At 47.3% G+C, this 18,086-nt stretch overlaps 2 protein-coding genes across 4 annotated transcripts in view; one reads left to right on the forward strand and one right to left on the reverse strand.

The window, feature by feature from the left end:
* Positions 1–537: 537 nt before the first annotated feature.
* Positions 538–7,116, reverse strand: CIAO2B (cytosolic iron-sulfur assembly component 2B). Its single transcript, XM_056568534.1, has 5 exons — positions 6,930–7,116; positions 4,702–4,779; positions 3,262–3,387; positions 1,136–1,181; positions 538–717 (listed from the first exon to the last, which is right to left on the reverse strand). Exons 1-5 carry the CDS (start codon positions 7,056–7,058, stop codon positions 620–622), a joined length of 477 nt encoding a protein of 158 aa, XP_056424509.1. The 5' UTR covers positions 7,059–7,116; the 3' UTR covers positions 538–619.
* A 124-nt stretch (positions 7,117–7,240) lies between these two features.
* The window catches only part of XDH (xanthine dehydrogenase), a 181,965-nt gene continuing 171,119 nt past the window's right edge, over positions 7,241–18,086 (forward strand). Inside the window, exons 1-2 of one of the 3 annotated variants that reach the window (XM_056568517.1) lie at positions 7,241–7,389; positions 15,621–15,776. In XM_056568517.1, the coding sequence (XP_056424492.1) occupies positions 15,621–15,776 (156 nt within the window). In that variant the 5' untranslated portion in view covers positions 7,241–7,389. Of the gene's footprint in view, positions 7,390–15,620; positions 15,777–18,086 lie in introns of those variants that run through there. The other 2 variants (XM_056568518.1, XM_056568530.1) reach the window with 2 other exon arrangements.

Here is an 18,086-nt window from a genome sequence, read left to right on the forward strand (position 1 = left end):
TAATAAAAAAATATATATCATTTTTTTAATTTTATTTTTTTAAAGGAATCAATATGCTATATATATATATATATCATATTGATTCCTTTAATTAAAAAAATAAAAATAAAAAAAATTATATATATATATTTTTTTTTTAATTAAAGGAATCAATATGATATAGGTCTCATATTGATTCCTTTAATTAAAAAAAAGTGTATATATATTATATATATATATATATATATATATATATATATATATATACACACACACACGGAAATATACAAAAACTAGTGCGGCCGCTGCCCCGAGCTTCCAGAAACCAATCAGATTGTAGATTTCAACTCCCCCCAATGACCCATGAGCACTCCTCCGGACAGTGGTCAGGCTCGACCTACGTGTTCACTGCTTGACTCAGCGTTTTCCCAACCAGTGTGCCTCCAGCTGTTGCAAAACTACAACTCCCAGCATGCCCGGACAGCTTTTGGGTTAGGAAAGTTGGCTGAAAGGTTGCATTTAGAAAAATAAGTGTTAAATTAAAAAATAGAAAAAACATTATATATAAAGACCTAACTTTAATTTACACAGAATAAAAAGCAGGGGCTCCGAGAAAATGGCGGCACTAGGGAGGCGGAGTCTAGGACCTCGCAGACAAACACTGGTTCACAACTTCCAGCAAATGGGAATTCTCCAGCGCTGCCGCCACACGTTCTTTGTCCGCCAGCTGTTTATTTACTGTAGAGGGGGAAGAAAAAAAAAAAATATATAAAATAAATAATAATAATAATAAAAAAATAAATAAATAACTTGCACTTTTACACTATAGTCTTGTAGATGGTGCCTCCACCTCAAGTCACAGCCAAAGCTGCAGCGACAATTCTGACAACTGTTGTGTAAAGCCACTTAGATGATGTGGGGTCTTGCAGAAGCTTTGCATTTGACTAGAGCTGTGTTTCCCAACCAGGGTGCCTCCAGCTGTTGCAAAACTACAACTCCCAGCATGCCCGGACAGCCGAAGGCTGTCCGGGCATGCTGGGAGTTGTAGTTTTGCAACAGCTGGAGGCACCCTGGTTGGGAAACAACTGTACAATCACCCTTTTGAGCTATACATTTAGACAGGGATCACAACCCTCAACATCTCCACACTACTCACCTGCGTGTTCGGAGGCGTGTGTGCCGGGGGTGATGTGAACGTCCACCTGCAGTTAAAACAAGAGCCTTTCATTAGTTACAATATACCATCATGGCGGCTGCGAGTTAGTTTACTTGTCTGAGCCACAGAAAAATCAGAATTTTAAATTTTTCGAAAATCAATACAAAAAAAAACGACCAAAATGCTGTAAAAGTGTAGCGCAAAAGTCAACTAATGTGTGAACACGGCCTAAAAGATTCCAAATGTATCAAAACTGTACATGATGTGAACTGAACCCCCCCCCCCCAACCCACTTATGAGTCTCATCTGCTCTCCTGGGTGACCTCCAGCACCAGCAGCCTAATTAGATGACCAGGTGCAGTGATCAGACTCCACTCCCCTCTCTGTGCAAAGCCAGAGGATTCATGGGAAATGTAGGCAGCATTAGGAAATCATTTCAGTGATACAACTGCAGAACAGGAGGATAGGCGATTGGCTGAACGGCTGTGACTTGTGTCCGTACAGTAAGGGGAGGGCAAGAGGAAGCCAAGGACGGGCCCCGTAAAGGAGATCACAGGGAGCTTTTTTTTATGTCTCTGTCAGCAGTGGGGTCCTCCTGGGTCTCCTCCATAGTGGGGTCCTCCTGGGTCTACTCCATAGCGTTTCAATTCATTTAAATGTCGACACTGATGCTCCCTGAACCTGCAGGACACCTTGAATATCTTTGGAACTTGTTTGGGGCTGCTTATCCACCATCCGGACTATCCTGCATTGACACCTTTCATCAATTTTTCTCTTCGGTCTTCCGTTTCTGATTTAGTTCCAATACACACAAAGGGAATAAACATGTGTATAGCAAAACATGTGTTACTGCAATCCTTTCCTGTGAGGAATACCTCATTTTCATGAAAAACTTCATGGCTGCCAACATTTACGGCCATGAGTGATGTGTGTGTGTGTGTGTAAGTGTGTGTATGTATTATACACACACATTTTTCAAATATAGAAGTAAATTTCTTTTTTTTACAAATATGCCTAAAATTGCCTTACTCTGAAGCTCATAACTTCATTTTTCCACCTATGGAGCTGCATTGGGACTTTTTTTTTAATCAATACCAATTTGGTGTAGATAAAAATTTTTGCTAGATTTTAATTTAGGAAAAAAATTAAAAAAAAAATTAGCATGTGATGTGACTAGAGATGAGCGAACTTACAGTAAATTCGTCACGAACTTCTCGGCTCGGCAGTTGTTGACTTTTCCTGCATAAATTAGTTCAGCTTTCCGGTGCTCCCGTGGGCTGGAAAAGGTGGATACAGTCCTAGGAGACTCTTTCCTAGGACTGTATCCACCTTTTCCAGCCCACCGGAGAACTGGAAAGCTGAACTAATTTATGAAGGAAAAGTCAGCAACCGCCGAGCCGAGAAGTTCGTGCCGAATCAAATTTACTGTAAGTTCGCTCATCTCTAGATGTGACCAAAAAGATTTTTTTTTTAAGCCGAGGCCTCTAATTTCACCCCGAAAACCCAGGAAAAGTTATTGACTCGACTATAAGCCTAGGGTGGGAAATACATCACCCCCCTCTGTCATCATCACCGCCTGTCAATCCCTTCATCAGTGGTCTTCAACCTGAGGACCTCCAGATGTTGCAAAACTACAACGCCCAGCATGCCCGGATGCTGGGAGTTGTAGTTTTGAAACATCTGGAGGTCCGCAGGTTGAAGACCACGGGGAAGGGATTGACAGGCGGAGAGTTCACTCGAGCATAAGCCGAGGGGGGCGTTTTCAGCATGAAAAATCGTGATGAAAAACTCGGCTTATACTCGAGTATATACGGTATATATTTTTCTTTTATTTGACAAATGGGTATAGGGTTGATCTGAACTTTTATGGTCTACAGCAGTGTTTCCCCAACTAAGGTGCCTCCAGCTGTTGTAAAAACTACAACCCCCAGCAAGCCCGGACAGCTTTCGGCTCTGCGGGCATGCTGGGAGTTGTAGTTTTTACAACAGCTGGAGGCACCCTGGTTGGGAAGTAGTGGTGTACAGTCTGTCTATGGAAGCAGATCAGTCACGGATCCCCCCGCAGCAATCAGTCAAGGATCACCCTGCAGCAATCAGTCACGGATGACCCCGCAGCAATCACTCACCTTAAACCTCTCCGGCAGGGAGCGCAGGAGCTTCACTTTAATGGACAGCCCGATCAGGGTGGCCATACTGCAGTGCGGGATTGTGGGAGTGAACTCCACCGACACCGTGCCCGCCTCGTCATCAGTCTGGAAGACAGATAAGGATCCACAGTATCAGCTCTATTACTCTAGTCACATCCAGAGCTGCATCCACAGATTTAGTTTTGCAACCGCCTGAAAGCAAAATGCTGTTAGGACAGCGTTTTCCAACCAGGGTGCCTCCAGCTGTTGCAAAATTACAACTCCCTATAGTAGTATAGGTCAGTGGCTGTCTGGGCATGCTGGGGGTTGTAGTTTTGAAACAGCTGGAGGCACCCTGGTTGAGAAACAATGACACTCCCCAAGCTTAAAAGGGGTACTTTTATTTAAATCAACTGGTGCCAGAAAGTTAAACAGATTTGTAAATGACTTCTATTAAAAAAAGTCTTAATCCTTCCAGTACCTATCAGCTGCTGAATACTACAGAGGAAATCTTTTTCTTTTTGGAACACAGAGCTCTCTGCTGACATCACGACCACAGTGCTCTCTGCTGACACCTCTGTCCATTTTAAAGGGGTACTCCGGTGAAAACCTTTTTTCTTTTAAATCAACTGGTGGCAGAAAGTTAAACATATTTGTAAATTACTTCTATTAAAAAATCTTAATCCTTCCAGTACTTATTAGCTGCTGAATGCTACAGAGGTAATTCCTTTCTTTTTGGAACATTGATGACATCACGAGCACAGTGCTCTCTGCTGACATCTCTGTCCATTTTAGTAGCCATGCATAGCAGATGTATGCTAAGGGCAGCATGGTGGCTCAGTGGTTAGCACTGCTGCCTTGTAGTGCTGGGGACTTGGGTTCAAATCCCACTAAGGACAACAATAAATAAAGCGTTATTATTATTATAATGTCAGCAGAGAGAACTGTGCTCGTGATGTCATCAGAGAGCATTCCAAAAAGAAAAGAATTTCCTCTGTAGTATTCAGCAGCTAATAAGTACAGGAAGGATTAAGATTTTTTAATAGAAGTAATTTACAAATAGGTTTAACTTTCTGCCACCAGTTGATTTAAAAGAAAAAAGGTTTTCACCGGAGTATCCCTTTAAGAACTAGGAGAAAATTCCAATAGCAAACATATGCTGCTCTGGACAGTTCCTAAAATGGACAGAGGTGTCAGCAGAGAGCACTGTGCTCGTGATGTCAGCAGAGAGCTCTGTGTTCCAAAAAAAGAAAAGAATATCCTCAGTAGTATACAGCCACTAATAAGTACTGGAAGGATTAAGGTTTTTAATAGAAGTAATTTACAAATCTGTTTAACTTTCTGGCACCAGTTGATTTACAAAAATAAAAAAATAAAGTTTCCACCGCTTTAACCCCTTTAAGCTAGAACATCCCGTTAACCCTTGAGTTCCCCGGGTACCTTCACCCTGATCTCCTCCACCACGTTCAGCTCCTCCAGGCTCAGCGGATGCTCCGGGTCATTGATAGAACGGATGAGATGTAGAAGGTTAAAGAAAAGTATTCAATGAGATGGCAAACGCAAGAGTAACAAACCCTCAGCTGTGAGAAGCATTAGGCATGTGCAAATAAAAAAAAAAAAAAAAAAAAAAAAAAGTTTCCAATCACTGCTGGCAAGCAGAGATTTTAGACGAAAGACAAAGTGTATTTAAAAGTTGCAAAAATCATCAGTACATAAATTCTGAGATGGTACCAACACTGACTGTAGGCTCTTAGGGCATGCTGGGAATTGTAGTTCTGCAAAGAGCTGTAGAGACACAGGATTAAGAACCCTGACCGAACAGCTGTAGGGCGTCATGCTGGGAGTTGTAGTTCTGCAAGATGGGGGAGGTACAGTTTGCAAAAGACTAACCTATCATCTGAAAGCTATCAGGGCATGCTGGGAGTTGTAGTTATGAAAAAGCTGGGAAGGCACAGTTTGCAGAGCACTGTCCTTACAGCTACGGGCTACCAGGGCATGCTGGGGGTTGTAGTTCTGCAACAGATGGAGAGGCACAGGTTGGTGAACACACTTTGCAGAACAATGACTTAATAGCTGCAGGTTATCGGGGCATGCTGGGAGTTGTAGTACTTAAAGAGCTTGAGAGGAACACTTTGCAGAACACTGACCATACAGCTGTAGGCTCCCAGGGCATGCTGGGAGTGGTAGTTCTGCAATTGAAGTGAAGACACAGGATAAAGAACACAGACCTAACAGCTGCAGAATGTCCGGGCATGTTGAGCGTTGTAGTTTTACAACAGCTGGAGGCACAAAGGTAAGAACACAGTTTTCAGAACAATGACTTAAAGGGGTACTCCACTGGAAAACATTTTTGTTTAATAAACTGGTGGCAGAAAGTTAAGCAGATTTGTAAATCACTTCTATTAAAAAAAATCTTACTCCTTCCAGTACTTATTAGATGCTGTTATGTTATCCACAGGAAGTTCTTTTCTTTTTGAATTTCCTTTCTGCCTGACCACAGTGCTCTCTGCTGACACCTCTGTCCATGTCAGGAACTGTCCGGAGCAGGAGAGGTTTTCTATGGGGATTTTCTCCTGTTCTGGACAGTTCCTGACATGGACAGAGGTGTCAGCAGAGAGCACTGTGGTCAGACAGAAAGGAAATTCAAAAAGAAAAGAACTTCCTCTGAAGTATTCAGCAGCTGATAAGTACTGGAAGAATTAATATTTTTTTTATAGAAGTAATTTACAAATCTGTTCAAATTTCTGGCACCAGTTGATATAGAAAAAAAAATGTTTTCCAGTGGAGTACCCCTGAGATATTTCATGTACAAAAACATCCCCCCTGTCCGCAGTATAATGGATACGTTCTATATGGTGGGGGCCCCAGCGATCTCCGGTACGGGGCCCCGGCTATCTCTATGGGAGAGCCATTTGCCTATCTTCAGCTTATCCATAGAGATATATGGAGGGCGGCTGCCGTTTCATGCGTACAGGGGATACGTTTTGGATGTGATACTTCTCCTTTAATAGCAGTAGGTTATCCAAGAATGCTGGGAGTTGTAGTTCTACAAGAGCGGGAGCAACACAGTTTGCTGGAGCCAGTGTTTCCCGACCAGTGTGCCTCCAGCTGTTGCAAAACTACAACTCCCAGCATATCTTGAACTATCGTGGAAAACTGGGAGCTGTAGCAGTGATTCTCAACTAGGGTGCCTCCAGCTGTTGCAAAACAACTACTCCCAGCATGTCTTCAACTATCATGGAATCCTGGGAGCTGGAGTAGTGTTTCTCAACTAGGGTGCCTCCAGCTGTTGCAAAATTACAACTCCCAGCATGTCTTCAACTATCATGGAATCCTGGGAGCTGGAGTAGTGTTTCTCAACTAGGGTGCCTCCAGCTGTTGCAAAATTACAACTCCCAGCATGTCTTCAAATATCATGGAACTCTGGGAGCTGTAGCTGGAGCAGAGTTTCTCAACTAGGGTGCCTCCTGCAGTTGCAAAACTACAACTCCCAGCATGCCCGGACAGCCTTCGGCTGTCCGGGCATGCTGGGAGTTGTAGTTTTGCAACAGCTGGAGGCACCCTAGTTGAGAAACACTGTACTGGAGAATGATAGGGATGGAGAGCACTGCCCCCTAGTGTTCACACCTCTCACTGCAATACAAAGCACCGGCCGCACTGGACAGGATATCAAATATCTCCCGGTCATCGATCCTGTCGTGCAGCTCCTCGTCCTCGTCCCGAGCCGTCACCTGCCGCTCCCCGCTCCGCTGGTAGATGAGCGGGTTGGCGTTCTCCAGCTGACTGCTGCCCACCATGGCCGCACCGTGCAACCCAACGAACACGACAAACCCGCTGTGATCACGTGACAAACGCCCCAGCTCGTGATTGCGCGCTGTCTCCACTCTCATTGGTCACACAGACTGTAGACCGGTCATGTGATACAGGAAGAACGGGAGATGAAGTGGGAGGGGCTACATTTGATTGACAAGGGAGGACTGCGCTTCATACACGGTTGTCGCTCAGGAAGCTGCGCATAATTTTTTTGTTTTGGCTCTCCAGTATAGCGTGTAACTCTAGGGCCCGGAGGAAGGGCGGAAGTGCAGTTCAGCCATCATTGAGTCTGGAAAACGGAATTTTAAAAGAAAAGTATTTTTTTTAAAACATTTTTTAATTAATCTGGAGTTTATACATATTCATTTTATGATTAGTTTCAGCTCTTAGGCCAATTATTAGTAAATATTCAGGGTATACAGCAGAATAGGGAGTGCAGCTCTGGAGTATAATCCAGGATATAACTCAGGATCAGTACAGGATAAGTAATGTAATGTATGTACACAGTGACCTCACCAGCAGAATAGTGAGTACAGCTCTGGAGTATAATACAGGATATAACTCAGGATCAGTACAGGATAAGTAATGTAATGTATGTACACAGTGACCTCACCAGCAGAATAGTGAGTACAGCTCTGGGGTATAATACAGGATATAACTCAGGATCAGTACAGGATAAGTAATGTAATGTATGTACACAGTGGGGGAGATTTATGAAAGCCTGTCCAGAGGAAAAGTGGCCCAGTTGCCCATAGCAACCAATCAGCTCTTTTCTTTCATTTTTAACAAGGCCTCTGTAAAATGAAAGAAGCGATCTGATTGGTTGCTATGGGCAACTGGGAAACTTTTCCTTTGCACAGGTTTCGATAAATCTCCCCCAGTGACCTCACCAGCAGAATAGTGAGTACAGATCTGGAGTATAATACAGGATATATCTCAGGATCAGTACAGGATAAGTAATGTAATGTATGTACACAGTGACCTCACCAGCAGAATAGTGAGTACAGCTCTGGGGTATAATACAGGATATAACTCAGGATCAGTACAGGATAAGTAATGTAATGTATGTACACAGTGATCTCACCAGAAGAATAGTGAGTACAGCTCTGGAGTATAATACAGGATATAACTCAGGATCAGTACAGGATAAGTAATGTAATGTATGTACACAGTGACCTCACCAGCAGAATAGTGAGTACAGCTCTGGAGTATAATACAGGATATAACTCAGGATCAGTACAGGATAAGTAATGTAATGTATGTACACAGTGACCCCACCAGCAGAATAGTGAGTACAGCTCTGGAGGGTGTGGTCACTAGGTGTGTCTGTGTGTTCCTGAGCTCCTGAGACTCCAGACTTCCAGAGGAGAGAGGCTGATTTTTTCCACCTGCTTTCCCAGGAAGGTGGCAGATTCCTGGGGAAGAGCCTCCTGCAATGGAGCCTCATGGCTCCACTTCCCGTTCTAGGCTGGTGGGGAGTGGAGTGAAAACTTCAACAGCCATTGTTCCGGCCGGGAGAAGATCTGGCAGAGTCTGCAGAAATGCAGGCTCTGCTTTCCAGGCTACGGATGCCAGCCAGAGATCCACAGGTGGAAGAGAGGCACGGAAAAGCAGTGTGGAGATGTGGTCGGAGAGTGGGCCCGGAGAGTCCAGTTCCACATACTGCTCCCGCATGGCCGCAAGGTTTGCGGAGTATGAGCAGCGCGGCAATGAGCTGAGGATGGCCAGAGAGGATCTGCGTGCGGCCCAGAGTCTGATGAGCCCCGGATCCAGAAAGAGCAAGCCAGAACTGAAGAGAAGGATAACATCGCTGAGGGGCGAGATTGTGAAGCTGGAGGCGAGGAGAGCGGAGATACTGGAGGGGAGCTGTCTCTTCAAGGAGAAGCTGATCAACAGCGATCGGTTTGCCGCCATGAAATCCCCAGGTAAGGTGGAGGTGGATGATGGGGAGAGTAGTGGCGGCGAAGATAGTGAGGATGGTGGTGAGGAGGTAAAGGAGGAAGAGGAGAAGATGGAGGAAAGTGTGGGAGTTGTAGCTACTCCAGGTGACACCCAGACCCAGGACAGCTACATTGAGGCTGGACAGGTGGCACTTCCACCAAGCGAGAGTGAGGAGGATGACGTGGAGGGTGAGGCTGGGGGTCTGCTGAGGGCAATTGTGATGCAGGAGTCCCCAGCCCACCTCCAGAATTTCACCTTTGGGGACGAGGAGTGTGAGGATGTGGTGGTCCAACAGAGGTCCAAGAAGCGCAAGACAAAGGAGACAGTACAATATGTGTTTGTCCCTTTCCAGCAGTCTGGGCCAGCTGCAAAGCTGGTTCAGGCTGTGGGCTCCCCCAAACTGCCAGACCCCGTTCCTGTGGTGGAGCGGGGCCAGCATGGGGAGTACAGTAAGGCATCAGGAAAGGCTAAGGGCGCAATAGTTGTGAAGCCCACCCATCCTGTCGGTAGGGAAGGGCAGGATGGGCTCATGCCGGGCAGCTCTGGCACTGCAGGACCGCCCCAGGGTGGCAGGGGGCGTGTCCAAGTGCCAGAGGCAAGCTACGTTGCCGTGTGCTCGGGGGGCGGTTCCCCGAGTACTGTGGGCACTACTTGCGCCGCGGGGCACTCCCCTGTGAGGGGGGGGAGTGTTCCGGCGCCGGAGAGCGTTGTGTCTGTGTGCTCGGGGGGCAGTCCCCCGAGTACAGTGTGTTCTGTGGGCACTGCGGGGCATTTCCCTGTGAGGGGGGGGGGAGGGGGAGTATCCCGGTGCCGGGATCAGTGTCCAGCAATGGCGCCGTGGGAGGAGCTGGGGTGCGCTCGGGGGGGCAGCCCCAGACTCAGGAGGCGTCATTGAAAAAAGGATGATGTGAGTAGTGGTGTGAATGGTGGTTCTGGGTCTGGCCCGGCTGCCCCCCCCCGGCAGTGACTGCTGATAGGAGCTATGCTAATGTCGCTGCCGGGGGTCCAGGGGGGTCCCCGTCTCCATCCGTCCCCGGGGGTTACTTGCAACAGCGCCTCCTGGAGGCTCTGCATAGGGGAGACAGGTCGATCCAGGTAGAGGGAAGGGGTGAGGTCGACCTGTCTTTCTGGATAGAGAGGCACGGTTTGGGGGCTTTCCGAGAGCAGAATGGGGAGGTGGTCTGGTCCCTCCCGACAACCGGGCAGGACAATAACCGCAGGAATGTGGTCCGTCTGATTTGGAGGGGTGAGGATGCGTGCCCACCTCGCGCTAAAGTGGTTGAGCTCCTCCTCCAGATGGAATTCAGGGCGAGTGACATCTTTGCCCTGATCCACCCCTACGGTACGTCCGAGTTTGACGTCAGTTTCGTTCGGCCAGAGGGTCTCGAACTCTTCTGGTCAAACTACGAGGTGGCGAAGAACGAGCCCGGCTGGCGGGATTTTGCCGTAAAGGCAATTTCCCGTCAGAACTCAGTCAAGAAGGTGACCGTTTTGACCCGTAACGAGTCACTTTCTTGTTACGACATCATGACCTGGCTCGGTCGGTATGGGGATGTGACGGACATGCCCAAGAAAAACTTTGATGAGCTCGGGATCTGGTCCGGGGCCTGGACGTTTTCCGTCAAACTCAGGCGTTCAGGGAGTACGGTTGCCCACATTCCGTCAGCCGCCTTCCTTGGACGTGACAGGATCCAGGTCTTCTACCAGGGGCAGCCTAAGGTCTGTCACAGGTGCGGTAGCCCCACCCATTTTAGCGCAGCCTGTACTGTACAGGTCTGTGCTTTGTGTGGTGGGGTGGGTCATCCTGTAGGCAGATCCGCTGCCATCTGTGTGGTGTCCTGGGGCACCCTTTTAGCCGTTGTCCTAGCGCCTTCGCCCGTGAGGCGGCCGCTCCGGCTGGGGAGAGCTGTGAAGTTGTCTCGGCTGGAGAGGGTACGAGCAGGGATGGGGGCGCACCAGGGCTAGTGAGGAGGAAGGGCCCCGCCAAACTAAGGCGGGAGGAAAATTGGAGGAGCAGTAGGGAGCTGGAGAGTGCCCAAGTGACGGGGGTAGCTCCGGCCCCTGCTCCTGAAGCTGGCCCTGAAATTACTGAAGCCCTGGAGGAGGACGTGCTGGATGAGGAGATCAGGAGACTGGGCGAAGAGGAAGGCAATATGGCCGACTCTTCCGATTCCTCCCACTATGAAAGTGTGGATGAGGAGAGTGTAGAGAAGGCCAAAAAGAAAGACAAGGGCAAAAGGAAAGGGAGAAAGAAGAGGTCCAAGCCCTCTTTCCCTCGCACTGTGGGCCGGGTCCAAAACGGAAGCCTAACTGCCCCCCCTCTGGTTGACCTGTCAAACCGGTACCTCGTCCTTGATAACATCTCCTCCCCCTCCTTGGAGGGGGAAGGTGATGGCGAGGTGCCTAGGGAGAAAGAGCCTCTGGGGGGAGCTGGGCCCTGTCCTGTTGAGGCACCTTCCTCGGAGGGCAGGGCTAGACCGGGGTCGGACGGAGACGGGGACCATATGGACCAGAGCGAGTCACAAAAAAGAGGCAAATGCGGTCCTGCCTTTACTTCTTCTTCTGGGGATGAGGGGACGAAGAAGAAGGGTAAGAAAAAATAAAGGTGAGGCCGTCTAACTCAATCACCCATGATGGTGGCACTCACCCCATTGACGCTGGCATCCATTAACTGTGCCAGTATAAAGTCGGATACGGCTAGATTCGCAGCCTTTGATTTTCTCGGCCGTGTTGAAGCCGACATTTTCTTTTTACAGGAGACCAGGTTGTCAGATCTAGCCTCTCTGATTAAAGCCAGAAGAGAGTGGAGGCGCGAGCCCTCCCACTGGTCTCTTGCGGCTGAGCCGTATAGTGGGGTGGCGGTCCTTTTTACCGCTCCGGTTGAATGCCGACGGGTTATTGAGTTAGAAATGGGGAGGTGCCTGATCTTAGATGTCCTCATGAAGGGGCAAGAGCTCTGGCTCATTAACATCTACGCCCCACAAACCAAGTGGGGCCGCAAAGATCTCTTTATGAGGATTAAGCCCTTCCTTTTTACTAGCCGGCAAGTGATTTTTGGAGGGGACTTCAATAATGTCACGAGGTCCCAAGATAGGAGAGGTTCCAATGGTCCGCTGGCTTACGATAGCGTGGCCCTCAATAATATAGTTAGGGAAGCTCGCCTAGAGGACGCCTACATCCGGAGCCCCACAGGCCACGTGGGTTTCACCTATCATCGAGGTAGCTGCAGGTCTAGGATAGACAGGTTTTATTTAAACGAGGAAGCCGTCTCTTCCGCAGTGTCCGTGGTTGAGGTGGAATTCTCCGATCACTGTATGATTTTGTTTTCTTTGAATGTTTCAGAGACCCCCCGGATGGGTAAAGGTTATTGGAAGCTGAATTCGTCCCTCCTGGAGGAAGCGGAGATAAGACAGTCCTTTGAGGATTTTCTTCAGAGTCAGGTACCTTTACTGGACCTTTGTAGTAGTAAGTCAGAGTGGTGGGAGATATTCAAGAAGCGGGTTGTGGGGTTCTTCCGCCAGCTCTCGAGCCTCAGGTCCCTGAATAGGTACCGCCTGTATCAGGGTCTGAGGAGGAAACTCGACCTCCTTGTCTCGACTGGAGGTAGCCGGGAGGATATCTCCAGAGTGAAGTCCTTGCTGATGAGGTGTCAGTACGATAGACGCGCATCTTTGGTTTTTGAGAGGGATTACGGGAGGTACCGCTCGCCCGACCCTTACAAGAACTGTAAGATGTCAGTGAGTAGTAAAGTGGTCTTGATAGTACGGGATCTCTGAATCGGTCCAGATCAGGGATCCTGGAGGTCTTCAGATCCTTCTACTCGCACCATTTGGGAAGGAAGGATCTAGATCGAGGCGGGATGTCGGCTTTCCTGGCTGAAACTATTCCTGAGCCAGGGGTAGCCCACTCTCTTGATGTTTTGGCAGAAGAAATCAGGGAAGAGGAAGTGAGACTGGCGATCGAGGGGCTCGCCCCCAAGAAGTCGCCAGGTCCAGATGGCTTAACATCCGAGTGGTATAGGACCTTTAAGGAGTCTTTAGCTCCCCTCTTGACTGAGGTATTCAATGAGTGTCTCTCCTCGGGCACACTACCAAAGTCAATGAGGAGGTCAGCCCTGATTCTTCTGTCAAAGGGTAAAGATCCTAGCCGGATTGAGAATTGGAGGCCCATAGCTCTTCTCAATACATACAGGAAGCTTCTGGCTAAGATACTGTTTAATCGGTTGGTGAAATTTGCACCCCGGCTCCTTTCGGGGGCCCAGCACTGCTCTGTTCCAGGCCGAAGCACCTTAAGTGCTGTCCTCAGTGTCAGGGAGGCAGTGGAGCGGAGTAGTGCGGGTCTCTGGAAGGGGTACATGCTGTCCTTGGATCAGGCCAAAGCATTTGATCGGGTGAACCACGAGTACCTCTGGTCCGTCCTCCTGAGATATGGCTTACCGAGTACTTTTGTGAATTGGCTTGTCACCTTATATGCAGGGGCAGAGAGTTTCCCGCTGGTGAACGGTTGGTCTGACCGCTCTTTTGAGGTGGGGTCCGGAGTCCGTCAGGGTTGTCCTTTGAGCCCGCTGTTATACGTGTTCGCAATCGATCCCTTCGTCCGGAGGGTAGATTGTGGGCCGTTGGCAGGAGTCGGGATGACTCAGGCGGAGCCGGATGTCGCCCAGAGAGTGGTGGCGTACGCTGATGATGTCACTATTTTCGTCTCCTTATGGGAGGAGGTCGATGTAGTGATGTCAGAGGTGGACCGCTACTCGGAGGCATCCGGGTCCAAGATCAACCGGGATAAGTGTGAAAGTCTCTGGCTGGGAGGGGGAGATCCCACGTTTGATCTCCCGGACACCCTTCCAGGGCTCCAAGAGTCAGCAAAAATTCTGGCCATCACATTCGGCCAGGATGATTATCCCACCAAAAACTGGGATGGTAAGCTCCGGGATGCCACTCAGAGAGTGAGCCAGTGGAAGGGTTGGTCTATGACCCTCAGGGAAAGGGTACACCTGATCAAATCGTACCTGCTCCCCTTGTTTATCTATCTGGGCAGTGTATGTATCTTACCAGAGGCTTACTACACTAGGGTCTACAGCCTGTTTTTCCAACTGTTATGGGGGAACAGGTTGAACCTAGTCAAGAGGGAGGTTACGTACCGCACGAGGAGACTAGGGGGTTTGTCTATGGTAAACCCTGTGGTGTTCTTAACGAACACCTTCTTGAAAGCCAACATCGCAAACCTCTGGAAAGAGAGGGCTCCTCCGTGGGTACTCTCCTGCAGGGAGTGGTTTCAGCCTTTCTTCCAGGAATGGGAGACAGGAGGGCTAGTGAAGGACCTCCGTACACCCCATGGATATCTTCCGGCTTACGCTACCCCGACTCTGAAGGCGATACGTCGGTGGGGTCTGGGAGTGTGGGAGATCAGGACCCAGTCAAGGCAGTTCCTTGACAAACGGGTTCTGTTGACCCACTTCCAGAAGCCTCTGGCGCTCAGGGACTGCCCAGGTCGGGATCTGAGGGTGGGGTTGTATCTTTTAAACATGAAAATTATCCCCCAGAAGTTTTGGGACTTGGCCTGACGCTGCTTTCAGGGGAAGCTATGTGTAAAGGACAATCTGAAGTGCAGGAGATCTGATGACCGGGGATGTCCCCGAGAAGAGTGCGTGGACACGCTGGAAAGCATGGACCACTTCCTCCTTCATTGTCCCTTTAACATAGGGGTCTACAACAAGGTGGGCGCTTTCATCGGCTGGAGTCAACTTGCCGGCCTTGCCTATCCGGAGTGGGCTTATAGGGCATTCAGGAACCTGGGTGCCCGTGATCAGAGCACTTTATTCTTAGTCAGTTTAGTGGTTAGGTACTACACGTGGAACGCACGGTGCTTAGTGTCGACCCAACAGAAAATGCTCTCCAAGGTGGAGGTCTGTAGGAACATCACTGGTGACCTCGGGAAGATCAGGTCTTTGGAGTATGGCAGTCTTGGTACCAGTAGGGCTTCTCTCCTGTGGAGAGGTTTCTCATTTCATGTGCCCTAGGTACTAAACCTTTTGGGTAGAGTACCTTTTATTTTTGGTTAGGGGCAGTGTTATAGGGGTAGAGATAGGGTGAGGGCAGGGTCATATTTATTGTAGGGATAGAATTAGGGAGAATTGTAGGGGGAGTTAGGGAAAGAGTATAAAATGATTTATGTATCTGGTCTGCCATCCTTCTCCCTGGTGGTGGGCTGATGCATGTGCACATTAGCTTTTTGTTTTGTTTTCAGTTGACATGGTATGAAGGGCTTACAGGCAACCAAACTTGGGCATAAAGGGGGTTGTGGTTCAGAATGTATAAGTTTGTATATAACTTGGTTGGAAGGAGTGTTAGGTGGGGAGGGTGTATTTGTGGGTGGTGTTTTTTTTTTTTTTTTTTTGAGTGTTTTTTTTTTGGGGACCTGACATGGGTCAGTTAAGGACAGGACTTTGAGAACTGTATGGACGGTATGGACTCTGACCCATTTACAGGAGGGGTGGTGTGGGTGAGGGGACAGTTTTAGTGTAGGTGTTTTCAGTTGTTTTCTGTAGTGTATTTATTATATTTTTGTATATTTTCTGTGATTTTTGTATATATTGTGTTTTGTAGATGCAACAGGTGCGGCACAGCTCACTCGATCGCCCCTCCCGCTCACGGACCGGACCGGACCTCAGTCCGTATAATAGTAGAAAGAAATGGAGTTGTCCAGAGCAAGATGTCAAGCAATACGATATTTATTCAGCGGTAACTGTGGGTGATGACAAGGTGACGCGTTTCAGCCGCACTCAGCAGCCTTAGTCATACAAAACAATAGTGCAAGTGGCTTGCTTATATTGGGGTGGAAAAATGGGGTCCGCCCCGATAGGAGTTTCCACAGGGCTTAACCCATTATTCTCCTCCATCCAGCAAGTATAGTACATATAGTAAAAACGCACATATAGTGTGAACAATAGTCAACATATTAAAACACTTGAGTTACAAGCAATAATGTAGAAAAAGACATACGTTGGTACTAAAAATACAAGAACAAATTACAAAATGTCAGATAACATATATACATGTGCGATCCCAAAATGGAAGAGGAAAAAAGGGAGAATTTCCAAAAGAAAAATCTATATAAATATTACCCTATATAATATCATATGAATCTTGATGAATTCAAGTAACCTATATGGTTGTATATACTACCATAGGACATGAAAGAAATTTTTCAAAAAATTTTTTGTTTATTTTTTATATTCCAATTATATAGTAGGATCGCAAATGGATATACGGATTAATATGGAACAATTGAATTATCTCAAAAATATCCCCACATGTGGTATAAATATTGTTTAATACTCAGTTATACATATGCTATTAATTATCATATGTGCGGGAAATGATTGTGGGAAAAAGAATTTATTGATATAAAAATAAAATTCCCCCCAAACTCCAAGGAAAACCAAAAATATATAATTTTATACGGGAACAATAGCAGATCAGTAATGGAGAATGACATCTTGTCTCAAATTTAAGCCAAGGGGACACCTAGTTTGAAGTTTAATGATCCAGAAGACTTCTCTATCCAATAATTTTTGCTTGATATTGCCCCCTCTAATATTATTGGTGACCCTCTCAATCCCCTGAAGGCTGAGACCAGAAAAATCACCCTCATGCTTTTCGGCAAAATGCTTACTAACCATGGAAAGATGTCGGGTCTGGAAATGGGGAATGTCCGACAGGTGTTTTCTGGTCCTAGCCTTCAGGGGATTGGAGGTGCACCCCACATACTGTAATTGGCAGATGTTACATGTCATTAGATAGACCACATGACTCGTGTTGCAATTAATATATTCTGACATACCAAATGTTTCTCCAGTTACTGTGGACATAAAGGTTTTGGAATTTTTCATGATTTTACAACAAATACACTTTAGATGTCCACATTTGAAATTGCCCTTGGTATTGAGCCAGGTTGGTTTCTTAATCTCACCAGAACTGAACAAGCTCGGGGAAACACATTGGCCAATGGTTTTAGCCCTCCGTGACACAAATTTATACCCATGTTCAAAAATTTTTATATATTGGCTATCGTTAGCTACCATTGGTAAATATTTCTCAATTATTTTACTTATTGGTTTGAAATCATGGCTATAATTTGTGGAAAAAACAAGGGGTTTTGTTTCACTATTATTTTTATTTTTAGGAACTTGGGATGATGGCTCTTTGATGCCATATACCAAGTCAGACCTATTTTTTCTCCTAGCAATGTCCTTGGCTCGGTTCAATGACCAAGTCTGATAACCTCTTTGACTCAGCCTCACTGATATATCCTCCGCCTCCTTTTCAAACAGCTCCAATGTGGAGTTGTTCCTCCTGGCTCTAATCATTTCTCCTACCGGGAGATTCTTGACCACATGTGGTGGGTGGCACGATGCTGCTTGCAGTATCGAATTGGCGGCCAATTCTTTACGGTATGTAGAAGTGGTGACCCTATAATTCAAAGGATCACCCCTCAATATCAGATCCAAAAAACTGACCTCATGCTCTTCACTGTGTAGTGTGAATCTGAGGTTACAAGGATTCTGATTGAGGTACAGGCCAAACTGCTGTATGGTCGGCATAGACGACCCCCCGACAAACAGGAGGTCGTCTATATACCGACCATACCACAGGATGTGCTCCCCAAAGGGATTGTCATGTGAGAAAAGAAAATTTCTTTCCCACCAACACATGTATATATTTGCCAATGAAGGCGAGAATTTGGCACCCATAGATGCTCCGGTGATCTGCAGAAAATAATCTCCATCAAACATAAAAAAATTATGGGTAAGTAAATATTCCACCACCAAAATAATAAAATTCTGCAGGTCATCGGAGTATGGGGCATAAATGAACAAAAACCATCTCAGGGCAATCAATGCCTCCTTGTGGGGAATCACGGAGTACAAAGCGGTGACGTCAGCTGTTATCCATCTCATCCCGGGTTCCCACCGGATGTTGTCCATGGCAACCAGGACATCCCTGGTGTCTTGGAGGAAACCCGGGATGAGAGGGACCAACGGCTGAAGTCTGGAATCAACCCACTCACAG

The sequence above is a fragment of the Hyla sarda genome, chromosome 3 (genome assembly GCF_029499605.1).
Source record: "Hyla sarda isolate aHylSar1 chromosome 3, aHylSar1.hap1, whole genome shotgun sequence".
Lineage (NCBI taxonomy): Eukaryota > Metazoa > Chordata > Amphibia > Anura > Hylidae > Hyla > Hyla sarda.

Coding starts and splice junctions, on each gene's coding strand:
- CIAO2B (XM_056568534.1), bottom strand. CDS start 7,058: ATGGTGGGCAGCAGTCAGCTGGAGAACGCCAACCCGCTCATCTACCAG. Junction 3,388..4,701: donor TGGAGGAGATCAGGGTGAAG/GTACCCGGGGAA, acceptor TCTGTCTTCCAG/ACTGATGACGAGGCGGGCAC. Junction 1,182..3,261: donor CCCTGCCGGAGAGGTTTAAG/GTGAGTGATTGC, acceptor TTTTAACTGCAG/GTGGACGTTCACATCACCCC.